General features: G+C 47.2%; 1 protein-coding gene across 1 annotated transcript in view; it reads left to right on the top strand.

Moving 5' to 3' along the window:
• ARHGAP39 (Rho GTPase activating protein 39) overlaps positions 1–17,840 on the top strand; it is a 291,601-nt gene that overhangs the window by 94,614 nt on the left and 179,147 nt on the right. Inside the window, exon 4 of the mRNA XM_077810773.1 lies at positions 15,812–17,219. Within this exon, the coding sequence (XP_077666899.1) occupies positions 15,812–17,219 (1,408 nt within the window). The remainder of the gene's footprint in view (positions 1–15,811; positions 17,220–17,840) is intronic.

Genomic DNA, 17,840 nt, shown 5'->3' with positions numbered 1-17,840 from the left:
CATAGTAGGTGGAAGTGGGGAGAACTTAGATCCTGCACAATTCAGCTTTCATTTGAACTTTGTCAGGCCATAATCCAGGGGTGTGTGTGAAATCCCTTCTCCTGTGCTGTCAATGTGCATGGCATGTCTTCTGTGAATTTACCATAACCTACTTTGAATCCCTTCCAAAAGTTCCACCTCTGCCACAATGCTGATGAGAAATCAGCCCATTAGCCATGGCTTGATTGTATGGCAGTGAAGATACTTGGCCCTGGCTTTATCTACTAATAACAAAATGGCAAACATATCTATGTGTATAAAAATTGTTCGTATTTGTATCCCTCTCACCCCAATCTTGACTTGCAATCTTAGACTGTTCAGGACAGGACTGCATCTTTGTGTAGCTAATGTTAATACTGAAGTACTTTTAGACGTCTCAGAGTTGTCCCTGGTCTTGACTGGGGGTGGGGCGGGTCTGACACTACTACGGTATAAATGTCAAAAATTAATGATGAACTGGCCATGTGAAAGGAGTGTCATTTGCATGTTGCAGGGAGATGGAGTGTATGCCAGAAACAGATGGTGTGAAATAACACAGCCCCCATCCTACTTTAGCTTGCATCCTCCTGTTAGTTGCTTTTCCTGCTCTACTGCCTTTCTGCCACTTTGGCATTGAAGTTACTCTCACATTGTTCACATGCCAAGTGGTGGACGGCTCAAATGACACTGCTTTACCCCTCCACCTATTTCCTGACCAATTTGCATCCATCGTGTCAGTGACAATCGCCTGTGTCCCTTCTCATTTAGTCCCATTGTGTGTGATCTCTGGGCACTGAATTCCAGTTCTATGGGCATGAAAAACTTTCCCAGCCTAGAGCGTCTTGGCCTTTTACTGAGTACAAGTCACCATGGATTGAAAGGGACATTAGCTTATAACAGCCCTTTGACCGCTGCAGTCTAACTTCTTCTGGCCAGTTGGTCATGTATGTATGTTTCGTTTTGTTTGTATTGTGGTATTCCCTAGATGCCCTAACCTGGATCGGGGGCCCCATTGTTGCTAGGTGCTGTGCAAACATACAATTAGACGCGGTCCCCACCCTTCAGCCTTGCAGAGAATCAGTGGCCATGAAGAGTGAATTTTCCCCTTTTCTCAAGGTCCCTCCAGAATAGATCTGATCACATTGGCAGAAGCAGTGATGTTTGGAGAAGCCAGAGAACTTACATGAGCAGAGTTCACAATTCCAGCTGAGTACTGAGCTGCAAAGCTCAGGTGTGGAGTTCAATCTCCCTACCCCCAAGAGTTGGGTGTGAGCAGATCAGTGTTTTGACTCGTCACCTTCTGTGGGGTTCAGCTGTGAAATTTGTGTAGGTTTGGATTCTCAAACCTTGGCAGGAGTTTAGGATTGTCTGGATCTGAATTTCAGAATGCACTGATGATGAAGATTGATGATGATAATGTTTCACTACCTGAAATCCCCCTCAAAACTCACCACTTAAGTGTTTGTTCAGTACGTGGCAGAATCTCATTAGTGAGCCACGTTTTACTCATACAAGTGTATGGGTGTATTTGTATAGAGAATTCCAATGTGTTGTATGTTCTGCTTCTGTATAACGTGGAAAATTGAGAGCCTTTCTCTTCCCGCAAAGCCACCTCCATTCTTAAGAGAATTCTGGCCGCCAACGTCTCATTACTTACCACGTTACACAGTCATTTTTAATGTCACGTGGGTGCTCTACAGATATCCGAGTGTGCCATTATTTTTGCCTCTTCAGATACTGCTGTAGATGAGGCACTGCGAGCAGAACCAGACCACCTTTGCTAATGAGGGGTCCCTGCCTGTAGCAATTCTTTGGAAGTCTTGAAGCAAAGCATTCTCAATTTGTACAACAATAAGCGGTGCACACGAGAGAGATGCATATGGGTAGATATTTGTCTCTCTCTTTGTGGGCATTTTTCTGCAAAACCCATAATTGGACACATTCCATAGATTTTTCTGAAGGGCAAAAAGGACGAGTGCTGTGAAAAGGTAACAGAGAAGTTTAGAGAGCGAAATTAGCTAGGAAATCAGTATGTGTGTTCTCCCAAATGTACTTGCAGCCTGTATCTCCAGTAGCTTCTATGCCAAGATAAGGACTCAGTGAAGAATTAATAAGATGAAACAGGTCTCCAGCACTTTCCACTTGAGGATCTCAAGGCTCTTTACAGACTGTAGCGAGGGGGAGTGCTCCACTCCCTGACAGATGGGGGGAGAGCTGCGACTGCCCCCTGGTGGGCAGAACCAGGATACCCATGGCCACTCCACCGGAAGCAGAGGGGTGGGGCAGGAACAGAAACTGGAACTATAAAAGGCCGGCCCTCTACCTCAGTTGGGGCAGAGCTGCCAGAGGAGGAGGATGTCTCTTCCCTGCTGCTAAGCCCAGACCTGACAGAGGCTGCTACAGTGCCAGAGACCCAGAAGGACTGCCGGAGCTGCCGGACACTGGGGACAGCGAGGAGCTGTTGGGGCTGCCGCTTGCAGTTTACCCGAGCGAGACCGATGACAACCCTGGAACCCAGGTACCCTGGATTGGGAGTGTAGTGTAGGACTGATTGCAAGCCGGCCAGCGTGTTGCAGTGGCATTTCCCCACTGACCCAGTGGCGGACCATTCCGCCATTGTTAGGGCCCTGGGCTGGGATGAATTGGAGCAGGAGGGCCTTCGTCCCCCTACCCCTCAACATCAGGGGTGGCAGCCTCCCCACTTCGTGGTCAGGAGGCCTGCATTGGTCTGGCACCCACCTGAACTAGGATGCCAGAGGGTTTGCTGACTCTCCCACCAGAGAGCCAATCTCCCCACTTTTCAGAGTAACAGCCGTGTTAGTCTGTATTCGCAAAAAGAAAAGGAGTACTTGTGGCACCTTAGAGACTAACCAATTTATTTAAAGTCTGCTGCAGTTTCCACGGTATGCATCCGATGAAGTGAGCTGTAGCTCACGAAAGCTCATGCTCAAATAAATTGGTTAGTCTCTAAGGTGCCACAAGTACTCCTTTTCTTTTTGCGAATCTCCCCACTGTTGCTCTGCCCAACTGCTGGCCAGAGCCCCTTACCTGAGCTGACTGCTGCCCCGCCCTGATGGAGGGCCCCGGGCGAATAGACTCTACTGCTCTGCCTGAGTGACTGTAGGTCAGAGCCCCTACTGGACTACTGCCCCTCCCTGATAGACTCGTTGCAGCTCTCCCAAATCTCTAGCCAGAGCCTTTAACTGTGTGTCGCCCTGCCCTGAATGAGAGCTCCAGGCCTATAGACTTATCGCTGCTTGGCCTGACTGTAGGCCTGGGACATTAACTGTGAGCTAATTTCCCCCTGAACCGAAGCGCTCCAGAAGTGTCATAGAATCATAGAATATCGGGGTTGGAAGGGACCTCAGGAGGTCATCTAGTCCAACCCCCTGCTCAAAGCAGGACCAAACCCCAATTTTTGCCCCAGATCCCTAAAAGGCCCCCTCAAGGATTGAACTCACAACCTTGGGTTTAGCAGGCCAATGCTCAAACAACTGAGCTATCTCTCCCCCCTGTTGTAGCGAAGGGGGCGTGGTCTCCCACCCTGATGGATGGGAAGAGAGCTGCGACCACCTTACACAGACATTGATGAATTTGGACCACTCTGCCACTGTTATGGCCCTGGGCTGGGACACATTGGTGTTATGACATGGGGAGGTAGTTGTTACGCCTCTAAAAATTACGCAAGCTCCTCATCCTGATTGTCCCCTTATGTCACTTTTAATGTGGGGCACTGAGTGAAGGGCAGATGGATTGAAGAACCCTCCCAACCATTGGACTATCTATACACAGATCTATCTAATGGAAAATAATCCTCCTACCGTCGATCTAACCCAGGTAATCTGTGTGTGGTGCGCTCGTTACACCTGTTTGTGGCAAAGTTCTGCGTATTTAAAGTGTGTTAGATTGGAGGTGATATGGCCATAAGTCACCAAAACAACTTTAACAGCTCCCAGTCTCATAATTTATTACCAGGTATAAATCATAGAATTGTAGGACTGGAAGGGAGCTTGAGAGGTCGTCTAGTGCAGTCCCCTGCACTCGTGGCAGGACTAAGTATTATCTAGACCACCAATGTAAGCCCCAATGTGCTCTGAATGCCTTGGACTCCTCCAGTGCTCATGCCAAGTAATGGAATAGTTTTGGAGAACCATGTGTTTCATCGTAAGCTCATGGAATGGATCTGCTGTGAGTCTTCTCAGTTGGTGAGGAGTGTCCTTGAAAACTTTTAGAGTGAAGTGGAGACAGCAAATGTGGTCCTCTTACCACCATGGGGGCTGTCTTTGGGAATGTCATATGTCTTGGATGATTTAGAAACAACAAATCCTGCACCTATGATTTTGTGTCTACACTACAATTAAAATCCTGTGGCTGGCTCATGCCAGCTGACTCGGGCTTGAGGAGCTCAGGCTAAGGGGCTGTTTAATTGCAGTGTAGACATTTGGGCTCAGGCTGGAGCCCTGGCTCTGGGACTCTTTGTGGGACCTGAGCCCGAATGTCTGCACTGCAGTTAAACAGCCCCTTAGCCCGACCCCCTTAGCCCGAGTCAGCTGCTTGGGCCAGCTGCAGGATTTTAATTACAGTGTAGACATACCCTTTATGACCTTCAAGGCACGCTGCAAGGATCCACTTTCTAGCCGAGTTTTATTGAAAGCAGTGCAGAGAGGTTTTTTTAATTTAATTTTATGTGGAGCTATGAGACGGGGAGGTTTCACAGTATTAATGTAATTAAAGGTGCTAACAGGCTCTCTATAGATCTGAATAAATTGCTTCCCAACCCGTTCTTCAGAGTGACTGCAGTTCCTTTTTCAAGGCAGGGGAGTCAGTCATGATAAACAAAGATGTGTGTGTTTGAGAGCTTTGAAAGAATCACATGCCAGGGAAGAGGCTCTGTACATCAGCGCATGTTGGCTGTTGCCAGCTCTTATTCTGTCAGTGTTGCAGCCTGCCTGGCATGTCATTGAAGGCTGTGCCTGGAGCAAGCAGGGAATGATCAGAGGCATTACTTTGAATGGGTGAAACTGAAATGTGACATTTCACATCAAATCTGTAGTTGTAAATACATTTGGAGTTTGCTTAGCTTTTCCAGTTTAACCCCTGGCAGCTGCACTTTGGAATCAGTGGAGGCGCTGTGGCTCCCCAGCTATGGAGACAGCCTGCATGCTGCTTTGAGAAGGAACTGGGGAGTCCTTCGCCAGTAGGAGCTGACCTGAGCAATAGTGGCTCATTGCTGGGAGCATTCACGTCCTGGGGAGAGCATTGGTGATCAGTGTTTGGAATGGCACTTGAAACTTTCTACCTCCAGGTCACTGGTACTGCAGAAGTGCAACATAAGTCAGTAGCAACCAGAAATCTGTTAGAGTCTGATAACTCTTTGTTGCTTTATGCGCAGTGAGTTGTATTGGTTCTCAGACGAGTTCCTGGTGGGACAGGTGTCGCCATCAGTCACCTCCACAACTGGTGCTAAACTCTACTTGTTTTTTGTACAGAGAGGTCAAGGGTTGAATGGGCCATGGAGACTCAACTCTCTTCTCAACCCCTACAAGTAGGGTAGCAGGGCTGAGGCCTATGTGTGGGGCAGCCTGGGGGAAGGTGCTGCCTGTTCCGTGTCTGTGCTGTGGATAGAGGGTGTCTGTCCATTAGGCATGTTTAAATGAGAGAATCTCTTTAAAAGAGAAAAGGAGCGGGGTGGGAAAAGGAGGGCTGGGAGTAGAGACAGGAAAATAAACGTTGAAGGGGTTTGTTCTTTTCTGAAGTAACCATTAAGCATAGATGGCTGTATGGTCCAGTGGGTTAGCTACTGGATTGGGAGCCAGGGGATCTGGGTTCTGTTCTGTTCTGGGATCCGCTACTAACCTGCTGTTTGACCTTGGGCAAGTCACTTCCCCTCTTTGTGCTTCTGTTTCCCTTCCTGCCTTGTCAATTTAAATTGTGAGCTCTCTCAAGCCAGGACCGTCTCTCATTTTATGTTTGTACAGCACCTAGCACACTGGGGTATCTTGGGTTGGACCCTCCGGGCACCACAGTGATACGAACAAGAACATCCTGACACAAATGAGAGGGAGTTGTTAACAAGCCTTGGTTAGTCTATGAGCAGAGATGATGGTTTAAATCTGGCCCAGTTTGCTAGCAACCAGAAAGTCTCTGATTTCCAGAGGTGCCTGTTGAAGTCAATAGGAGCTGCAGATGCTCAGAACTGCAAACCAGACCCTGCATTATCTGACTGCAGTTTGGAGAAGGATAGGAACTAGGGCTGACGAGCGATTAAAAAAAATTAATTGTCGTTAATCATGCGATTAATTGCACTGTTAAACAATAATAGAGTACTGTTGATATACATATTTTTGGATGTTTTCCACTTTTTCAAATATATTGATTTCAGTTACAACACAGAATACAAAGTGTACAGTGCTCACCTTATATTTATTTTTTATTATAAATATTTGCACTGTAAAAATAAAGAAATAGTATTTTTCAATTCACCTAATACAAGTACTGTAGTGCAATCTCTTTATCATGAAAGTTGAACTTACAAATGTAGAATTATGTATAAAAAATAACTGCATTCAAAAATAAAACAATGTAAAACTTTAACGCCTGCAAGTCCACTTGGTCCTACTTCTTGTTCAGCCAATCTCGAAGACAAACAAGTTTGTTTATATTTGCAGGAGATAATGCTGCCCGCTTCTTGTTTAAAATGTCACCTGAAAGTGAGAATAGGTATTCACATGGCACTGTTGTAGCCAGCGTCACAAGATATTTACGTGCCAGATGCTCTAAAGATTCATATGTCCCTTCATGCTTCAGTCACCGTTCCAGAGGACATGCATTCATGCTGATGACGGATTTTGCTCGATAATGATCCAAAGCAGCAGACCGACGCATGATCATTTTCATCATCTGAGTCAGATCCCATCAGCAGAAGGTTGATTTTCTTTTTTGGTGGTTCGGGTTCTGTAGTTTCCGCATCAGAGTGTTGCTGTTTTAAGACTTCTGAAAGCATGCTCCACACCTTGTCCCTCTCAGATTTTGGAAGGCACTTCAGATTCTTATACCTTGGCTTGCATGCTGTAGCTATCTTTAGAAATCTCATATTGGTACCTTCTTTGCATTTTGTCAGATCAGCAGTGAAAGCGTTCTTAAAACGAACATGCTGAGTCATCATCTGAGAAAGCTATAACATGAAATATATGGCAGAATGCATGTAAAACACAGAGTGGGAGACATACAATTCTCCCCCAAGGAGTTCAGTCACAACTTTAATTAACACATTTTTTTTAACAAGCGTCATCAGCATGGAAGCATGTCCTCTGGAATGATGGCTGAAGCGTGAAGGGGCATATAAATGTTAAGCATATCTGGCACGTAAATACCTTGCAATGCCAGCTTCAAAAGTGCCATGGGAACCCCTGTTCTCACTTGCAGGTGACATTGTAAATAAGAAGCAGGCAGCATTAACTCCTGTAAATGTAAACAAGCTTTTTTGTCTGAGAGATTGGCTGAATAAGAAGTAGGACTGAGTGGACCTGTAGGCTCTGAAATTACATTGTTTTGTTTTTTGAGTGCAGTTATGTAACAAAAAACAATCTACATTTGTAAGTTGCACTTTCATGATAAAGAGATGAATTGAAAAATACTATTTATTTTGTTTATCATTTTTACAGTGCAAATATTTGTAATAAAAATAATATAAAGTGAGCACTGGACTCTTTGTCTTCTGTTTTGTAATTGAAATCAATATTTTTGGAAATGTAGGAAAATCATCCAAAATATTTAATAAATGTCAATTGGTATTCTATTGTTTAACAGTGCGATTAAAACTGTGATTAATTGCGATAAATGTTTTTAATTGTGATTCATTTTTTTGAGTTAATCGCGCAAGTTAACTGTGATTAATTGACAGCCCTGATAGGAACAGATTTTGGTTTGTCCCATTCTCAAAAGTCAGGTATCCCCATGGAACAACCTTCTGCCAGAAGATTCCTGTGCTCCACAGAGGCACTTGCTGGTCCTTTCCCAAGTCAAAATTGACTGTATTCTAAGGGACTTTTGTTGTTTTTATTTTATTAGTTTGACATGGTCAGACAGGTGGTCATATCACTTTATAGAGGACACTAGGTAGAGTCAAAGATGCCCAGGACCTGGAATATTTATATAATCTTATCTGTTGCTGAAGCCAGAGAGGGCAGTTCTGGGGTTTCGTTCCCCCACCAGCTATGTCCACCGCTATTTTGTGATGGGGGGAGGTTATTTGACGGGATCTCTGCTGTCTCAAGCCCTCTGCACTACCCCAACTTGAAGCAGCAGAACTGGGATCCCAGCCCTGTTGGGATCATCATGTTGCTGATTGATTGATTGGGAGCTGGAACTGTGTCATCCTGCCACCAGCACAGATGGAAACTCCTGCCTTGTTTGTGAATTTTTGAGTGTGTCTTTGTTCCTCCCTTTAGTATCCCTTTCCTGTTGCTCCTTGGGCACCCAACAGTGAAGAGGTGAAGGCCTGAGGGCTTGAGCAGCTCAGGAGGGACAGTGTGGACAGACGAAGGATTCAGGCACAGTCCTGAAGAGTTAATATTGTGGAGCTGAGGTTATAATTATTTCTGTCCATGAATTATTAATAAAGAAAAACTGTGTTCATTTCATTGCAAATTCCAATTAGAGTTGAAATGGATAACTTGAGGACATGCCACTAGAATGTAAATCACAGGAGTTCCAGCTGCAAGCTGGAAATGCATTTTGCTGGATTCTTTATTATTCTGGGAAAACATTACTTACAGTAAAAAGAAAAAGGAGTACTTCTGGCACCTTAGAAACTAACACATTTATTTGATGCATCCAATGAAGTGAGCTGTAGCTCACGAAAGCTTATGCTCAAATAAATTTGTTAGTCTCTAAGGTGCCACAAGTCCTCCTTTTCTTTTTGCAGATACAGACTAACACGGCTGCTACTCTGAAACCATTACTTACAGTGAACTTAACATGCATTACCAGGGAAGCTGAAGGCCGGTCTGGTTTCATGAAGGTCAAACCTTCTTTCTCAGTGCAATTGCAGGGGCCAGATCTCTTCCCTGCACATACCTTGTCCAGCATCACTTTGACATCATCCCAGAGATGGGAGTTCATGCTCCTGAGGACTTGGAATTTGCGTTTCATAAGCAGGAGGATGGAGCTATATATTACACCTTCCCCTTCTCTCTTTCTCATCATCCTCCCCTCGCCTGACTTGCTTTCCTAAAATGGCCTTGTAGCCCGCCCCCCCCCCCCCCCCCCGTCATGAGCACAGGAATGAGCTCCCACTAAAGCGTCATTCGCTCTTTCTCCATCAGGAAAAATAACTACCAGGATGGTCCCAGCTGTTTCCTCGCCTGGAGAGCAAGGAATTGAGTACGAGATCCCAACCCTCTTCAGCATGACACAAAACACAACCACTGCAGCTGGCCCAAGGCGAAGTTTTTTGTGCTGGGAAAAGATTGTTTGTTTGCCTTACACTCCAATAAAAGGATGCAGCAATTCTCAGTCCTACCTGCTCAGGACAAGGCTCTACAAGGCCCTCCCACAGCCTGCCCCCCAGATTCCTAGTCTGTCAGCTTTTCTTCTTTCTTGTCTCTGTTGCTGCCTCTCTCACCAACAGAAGTTGGTCCAATACAAGATATGACCTTACCCACCTTGTCTCTCTAATGGCCTGGGACCAACACAGCTACAACTACACTGCACACAGGTTTTCTTCTGGAAAGAAAAGTCAAGAAGAGCTTCTCCCTCCTCCTCGTTGTACCAAGACTCACCTGTTGAAATAGAAGGGCTTTTATTGGCAAAACATATGGTCTCCTGCTGAGATGATCTGATGTCCCTGGAGCTATTCGTGTTCCATTGCACTAGGTTACCCATGTTGACTGCATCGTGGGTAAAATCACTGCATCAGGTGATAGTGGATAATATGTAACCGTATTAAGTGAATTATTTTTCTTAATTATGAGATGTAAATAAACGAGCAAATAAAATAGGTAGCACAAGTTGTTACTCGCTATCTATAAGTAGCATAGACTGCAACTAGGCAGTACAGAATAACCTTTCTTGCCACTTCCTCTGAAGGACTGGCTGCCATTGGAGACAGCATACTGGTCTAGCTAGAGCCCACTGGTCTTGGTTCTGTGTAGCAATTCCATGTTCCTGTTGTCGTTCCATCTGGCTGCAGCAATTAGACTGTAGTCTCTGCCCCAAAGAGGAGTGGATCTTACTGTAAATTAGCACAGTCCCAAGCACAGTGGTACCCCTTGGTGCCATGGTAACGCAAGTAATTGGTGTATTCTCTCATGCTATCAAATGTCTGGACTCACCAAAAATTTAATCACATTTTTTTGGGTCCTGGAAACCACCTGAACCTATTTAACTGCTTCACTGCCATCTAACAGGGGAGTGCTCCAAGAGAAGGCTGCAGCGGTGGCAACTAGCCAATAGGCTGAAGGCAGCATGTAATTGACATGAAACTGCGGCTGTTTATTACAGAGATGCAGCCTGTGGAAACTACAGGTCCCAGCATACTATGTGTCCGTACTGCTTTGGCCATCCTCAGTACAGACGATAGAGCAAAATTCCCACAGTGCCCCCTCTACCTTCTACAACGCCAGCATTCCATCACCATTCCAATCAAACCTCAGCTCTTGGAAGGGAAATTTCCTTGGATGGGGACTGGCACCCGTGTCAGGTTAAAACTCTTTTAGGATTTAAAAAAGAAGAAAAAAATTTCATCCGTGCCAGCCACAGTCCAGTCCTCTGACACTGCACCAGATGCAGCGCTGGATCACGGAGGGGTAGAGTAGCAACAGCAACAAGGCTGAACACCACCATTCCAGTGCAACACTGTAATTAGCATGTGCACAGCCATGTTAAAGGGAAAATGCAGGAGGGTGATTATTTACTGCAAATATGCCTTTGAGCCATCCCCACTGAACATCAGCGAGGTGCTTTTACTCTTTCATTCCCTCGTCAGTGTTTGTCTTTCTAAAGCTGCCCTCTTTGCAGTCACCTCCCAGCAGCAGGAGTGTCAGATTGGTTTAGCTGCAGCGATGGGGAGAATTGCGTATGCAGGGCCGTCACATTTCTCTCCCCTGCTTACTTCTGATTCGATTTTGTGTGTTAGTGTGGTGTTGGATGTTAATCTTGTGCAGTGAATTGATGTGTCTGAAGTCTGGTTTGCAGTTCAGTCAACATCAATGCTATTCCTCCAATAGAGGAGGCATTAGAAAGTAATGTTGTGCTGGTTTGGGGCAATATGTTGTGTTTTCGTTCCAATGCCATGTATAATGTGCCATAAGTTAGCTCCCTTGGTTGAAATAAAGTGTTACATAAAATCATAGGAGTGCAGGACTGGAAGGGACCTCGAGAGATCTCCTAGTCCAGTCCCCTGCACTCATGATGTAACCTGTTAGAAAACTTTCCGTGGAAGAATTGTAAACTGAGTACTATGTAGGTGAAGCAGAGTAGCAGAAAAATGACCTTTAGCATCAGCAGAACTAAATAATTAACATCTTACCATCTGCATCTATGGATCCCGATTCTGCTTTCATTTACCTCTGTGTAAATCTGAGGTAAATCCACTGACTTCAATGGAGTCTGAGTTCCAAAGCTGGTCTGTGCTCTGTATGTACAATAGGAAGCATTTTTTGTAATGGAAAAAACCCTAAACACAGCCCCAGAAATGGTCCCACCTGGTGAAGATGAAAGTGCTGCACTTGTATTCCCTCTCTTATTCTGCATTGTGTCTGGGAACTGCGCTGTTCTATACCTTCTGTTTGCTAGTTTGTCGGCTCGGTCACCTCTCACCACAAACAGTGACCAGACTTAATTCCTTACGTCCCAGTTCCTTTGCTGCATGCTGTCTGTTACTTACATAACTGGCTGCTCCGTTTATTGTCCAGAGTTGTGCTGCAATACTGAGTCTGGGAAATACAGCTACAAGAATGAACTTTGTTGTGTTTTGCTGTGGAATTGATCTCTCATGGTCTGGTTAGACTCTCCATTTTCAGTTGTTTCTATTTGTTAAATATTGTATTTCAAAATAGTAAAAATTAGCTTTGACCTCCTCTGACAACTGAATTGACCCTGGAATTTACATTTCCCATTCTATGTATATGAAATACAAGTGCCGTGATAATGCCAGATGCCCTGGCATGGTAAATATGTGGGTTTTTATTGGTATGCTCTCTTGTGAAGGTGTAACTCAGCAACGAGGAACAGCTGGGTGCGATGGGAAGGAAGCAATAAACTCTCACGGACTCCTGGAGTCTTGTACCCTTGCAAACAAATGGGACAGTGTGGCTGAAGTAGCAAAGCTGGTGGCCCCATGCAGTGCCCAATATGAGAGGCCATATTTCTCCAAGGGAAAGGAGGGCTTTAAAAATGTCCATAAATAGATTTCTCTGCGTTTTGAGTTGTCTATTGGGGTCCATAAACGTCAAGCAGCCATCTCGATAAACAAGGCTGTTGGTCCTAAATCATTTTTATGTGTGTCTGTGCCTTGGTGTTATGGAGCAGGTGCCCTATGGTACTGGGGCGGAAAAAAATCAAGAAATGCTTTGTAACGACATTGCCGAGCTGCCTTATCATTTAACTTGGGGGCTGGGGAGGAAGGACTGCAAAAGCTTTCCCCCACCCCACCTCCTGAAAAGGAAACAATTCCTCTCTACCATAAGCACACATCCCCCCTTTGGCCTTAGGACTCATACTCACAAATTACTGCTCAGGCCCCCAAGAGTCACAATTGGCTCAAAAATCATGATTTTTTAAAATAATAAATGCTGGGTGCTTTACATTTTGTCTTCTGGATTTTGAGCTCTTAGGATTCTTGCTTCCTAGCTTTTCCCCTCAAATGAGGACTAGAAGCTTGCTTGGTTTTAAGTCATAGAATCATAGAATCATAGAATATCAGGGTTGGAAGGGACCTCAGGAGGTCATCTAGTCCAACCCCCTGCTCAAAGCAGGACCAATCCCCAATTAAATCATCCCAGCCAGGGCTTTGTCAAGCCTGACCTTAAAAACTTCTAAGGAAGGAGATTCCACCACCTCCCTAGGTAACGCATTCCAGTGTTTCACCACCCTCCTAGTGAAAAAGTTTTTCCTAATATCCAACCTAAACCTCCCCCACTGCAACTTGAGACCATTACTCCTTGTCCTGTCCTCTTCTACCACTGAGAATAGTCTAGAACCATCCTCTCTGGAACCACCTCTCAGGTAGTTGAAAGTAGCTATCAAATCCCCCCTCATTCTTCTCTTCTGCAGACTAAACAATCCTATTCCCTCAGCCTCTCCTCATAAGTCATGTGTTCCAGACCCCTAATCATTTTTGTTGCCCTTCGCTGGACTCTTTCCAATTTATCCACATCCTTCTTGTAGTGTGGGGCCCAAAACTGGACACAGTACTCCAGATGAGGCCTCACCAATAGAGGGGGACGATCACGTCCCTCGATCTGCTCGCTATGCCCCTACTTATACATCCCAAAATGCCATTGGCCTTCTTGGCAACAAGGGCACACTGCTGACTCATATCCAGCTTCTCGTCCACTGTCACCCCTAGGTCCTTTTCCGCCTAGCCATTCGGTCCCTAGTCTGTAGCTGTGCATTGGGTCCTAAGTGCAGGACCCTGCACTTATCCTTATTGAACCTCATCAGATTTCTTTTGGCCCAATCCTCCAATTTGTCTAGGTCCCTCTGTATCCTGAGATCCTCATAGTTGAGATTTTTGCCTAATCACATGTCTTTAGGATCTGGTGTTCCTTCATGGAAAGCACCAAATGTTGAGAGACTTGCAATACAATCATGGGAGTTGGCAACACTGGGAAGGTGGCAAGATTGTCGTTCAAGAGACGCCTCAAATTTACTGGACTCACTTTACAATAAAAAGTAGGGAGGTGGCATGGGGAGAAGAGGATCTCTCGCTTTCTCTTCTGAGGACCTTGATAAGGACAAGGGCTAAAGGCTTTCCTCAGTAAATGAAAGCGAAGATTCTCCTTGACATTTTTAGTTCGTTTGGCTGGGCTGGGCTGGGCAGGGCAGGGCCCAGAGGCTGGCTCTGTGGTGTTCAGGGAGATTCTGTGGAAGGATTGGAAACCCTTTTGGATCACTTAATTGACCTGTCACAGTGCTGGGAAGGCGGAAGGGGTGGTGTTGCGTAGTGAATATGGGGCTCTGCTCTGTGTTTTACTGATTTAAAGCACTTTGCTGATTGGTGCCAGTAGGAATTTCTCCAATAAATGAAACTGAAGCCAATGGGGGGCGGTGCCTGTGGGCGAGAGCAGCATGTGGAGCCTCCCCCCCCACACCTAGAAGCCGGACCTGCTGGCCGCTTCTGGGGTGCAGCGTGGTGCCAGGACAGGCAGGCAGCCTGCCTTAGCCCCGCTGCACTGCTGACCACTGCCCACCCTTCAGCTTGTTCAACAAATGAGGCAGGGATCCTACGGAATACAGTCTCATTCACTACACAGCCTTGACTTGTTCCTAGAGCAGCTCTGTCTTGTGCACTGAATGAGGCACCGGTCTTGTGGACAACATAGGACGTGATCATGTAATTAAAGATTCTCAAAGTGCATACACAAGGGGTCATTCTGTAACTTCTGAGTGCTTGACTTTACAACTTGAATTCTTCCCATAGTTCTTTGCATGTAATTATATAGAGTGCCACAGTCCTGCCTGGTACTTTAGACACATGGACAGACAAGGTCCAGGCCAAGGCTTTCAGATGTGACTCGTGAATCTGGCTGCCTCCATTGAGACACCTTAGGGCTGATGTTTAGAAAGTGCCAAGCTACCAGTCCACTGAGAATCAGGCCTCTCTAAAGTGTCTCAAGTTGGGCATTCAAAATCACTACCCCAGGTCGCTTCCGTGAGGGGCTGACAACCTGCGGCTCAGTTCTCCAGAGCAAGGCACCTATAAACCCAGTCCGGGCACCCAAAGCCTTTGATCTGTGACCTTCCTTGGGTGAAGATCGTTCCATATGATTCTGTTTTGGGTGCTGTTTACTTGAACTAGTTACGTTAAATCCACCAAAGCAGTGTGGACCATGTGTGCTGTAGCAGAGAGATGAGTCTTTCTCTGCATGTGCCCCAGCAGCAGTTGAGAGGCTTCCTAGATTTAACTGTCTGGGGAACAGTGCCAAGTGATCTCAATGGACAGTGTTAGACAGGAGCTTGCTTCCCTTAAGGATCTGGCAGAGGCTGACTTTAATGTCTCAACTGCTAGGCTAGGCCCATCACTCTTGCTGGGGGAGTGTGGTAAGGTTGGCTGCCTTCTGGGAACACCTTTGTTTCTGTGCAAATGGAATATGTGTTAAATAATTGTGATGGAGAGCCAGGTGCTTAGAACACTGCACAGAAATTCAGAGCTCTTCTGCTAACTCACCGGGGTTCCCAGACCAAATGGCTCCTATCACCTCCAACTCGGGTGACTAAAGGGGTTAAGAGTTTCTAAGGTAGAAGGAACTAGGTAGAAACACAGGAGGTCCTGCAGGGAAAAACTTTGGGAACAACTTAACTCAGGAAGCTTGGGCTGAGGTTTATATTTGGAAGGATCTACATTTGGATGTTCTCCAGTGTGTATGTCTGTGTTGGGAGCAGGGTGGGGATGCCACCTGCTTATACTAGTGTATGTGCCCCTGAGAGGTGGAAGTGGGTATCTTTTGGAAACCTAACACACAGTATAAAAATTCTCAGGCAAATGCTCTTTATTCTTTGCATGAAAACACCCCACTCCCCCTGTCCCTCCCTTTCTGACAGTGGCTTGTGTGTTCTCTGCCTCGCACAGGACATCCTCCCTGCGATGGAACACTGGCACCAAGGAGCGCATGCTGATCAAGGTGACGGACCGCGAGCCGAGCTTCCTCATGCACCAGGGCAATGGCTACACCACTGACAACCAGCAGGGGACCCGCTCACGGAGGCCGTCGGGGGGCCAGCAGTCCCCCAATCTGCAGACATTTGCCCCTGACACTGACAACTCCGTCTTCTTCCCTGAGAGGAAGCAGTCTCCCTTCTTGAAAAGGGCTGACCACGTGGGCAGCTGCTCCCCGCTGCTCGGTCGGGGGGATTCATTCTGCTCTCCGCTCCAGTCCCAGCACCGGAAGCACTCGAGTGAGTCCCAGCCATCTTCTCCTCGCTACGCCTATGAGCCCCCCTTGTACGAGGAGCCCCCCATGGAGTACCAGGCCCCCATCTATGACGAACCCCCCGTGGACATGCAGTATGAAGCCAGCGGGAACTACAAGGCGGGCTCCCCGCAGAAATCGCCCATCCGCAAACCCCACCCATTCTTGCAGTCGCCCAAGCAGGGCCCCAACTCCCCCTACCAGCAGCTGGTGCTGACCAAACAGAAATGCCCTGAGAGGTTCATGAGCCTGGAGTACAGCCCTGCAGGCAAGGAATATGTAAGGCAGCTGGTTTACGTGGAGCAGTCCGGTTCCAGCCCCAAGCTGAAAACGGGCCTGCGACACAAATACTCCCCCAACCCCGTAGGTGGCTCATACTCGCTGCAGCACAGCCCCTGCCTGGTGAGGGACCAGCGCCTGGAGATCAAGTCTGGGGACTACAGCAGCATGGAAGGGGCTGACTTCCGACACAGCCAGCCCGTGAGCCAGGCCTCCCAGGGGGAAGACTCCATGTCATGGTCCAGCCAGCAGGACACCATGTCTTCTACAGGGTACTCACCTAGCACCAGGAAAAGGAAAAGCAGGAAGCCCTCCCTGTCCCATGACCCCAACACCTCCTCGACGGATGGCTCGGGGGATCGGGAGGCACTCAGCGAGCAGCTGATGGCAGAGGAGAGGCCCATGCCCGGCGCTTACAGGCCCCAGATGAACCGCACAGAGAGCAAATCCATTGAGGCCGAGGCAGCGCGGGGCTTCCCAGAGCCCTTCCTGGCCCAGGCCCGGCTGGCATGGGAGGCGCAGCAGGCTCATTACCACATGAAGCAGCGGAGCAGCTGGGATTCCCAGAAGGACGGCTCAGGCTATGAGAGTGATGGCGCCTTGCCTTTACCTATGCCTGGCCCCGTGGTGCGGGCCTTCAGCGAGGATGAGGCCCTGGCACAGCAGGAGAGCAAGCACTGGAAGAGGAATACCTTTGAGAAGCTGGGGTTCCCTCAGATCCTGCTGGAGAAGAGTGTGTCTGTGCAGACCAACCTGGCTTCTCCAGAGCCCTACCTGCATCCATCTCAGGTAATACGTACAGCAGGGCAGGGTTTGGCTGTCTGATCTAAGGTGCCCATCACTGTGGGGTCTGGGCATCACACTGCTTCCTGGCGTACCACACACTCTATAAGGTGTAAGTGTTACCTGACACTCATTTACTCACCGTGCAGCACTTCCCATGGTGTTATAGCCACATGGTATCCGTCAGGGTTTGCACCTGATTCAGATCTAACACAGCCTTTGCTAGGCCTGTCAGCGCAAACAAGCGGTGGCAGAGCACAGTGTTGCATGGATACCCTGTGAAAGACACGTGACTCTGGCAAAAGTCAGCCCAGAGAGGTTTCATTCCTCACCTGGGGTCAAGCCTCATGGATCCTTAGGAGTCAATGCAGGGATGTTCCTCAGAGTATCCTTTCCCAGGGTTTGATCACAGTTCATGTAACAGCCAGAGCCCACTCGGGACTCCAGCAGGGCACCCCCACATGACCACATGCAAAAGTAGCTGCTGCCATGCGAATGACTGGCCTAGACACTGGCTCTACAAGATGCTCGGCTCTGCTTTATATACTGCTAATAAAGGCCTCTGGTTTTGTGAGCCATTTCTCCTTCCCTGTAAAATACTCAGCCCTGCTGTCACTCTGCAGCAGG

The sequence above is a fragment of the Eretmochelys imbricata genome, chromosome 2, assembly GCF_965152235.1.
Source record: "Eretmochelys imbricata isolate rEreImb1 chromosome 2, rEreImb1.hap1, whole genome shotgun sequence".
In the NCBI taxonomy this organism is placed as follows: domain Eukaryota; kingdom Metazoa; phylum Chordata; order Testudines; family Cheloniidae; genus Eretmochelys; species Eretmochelys imbricata.
This window is presented reverse-complemented; position numbering and strand designations above follow the sequence as displayed.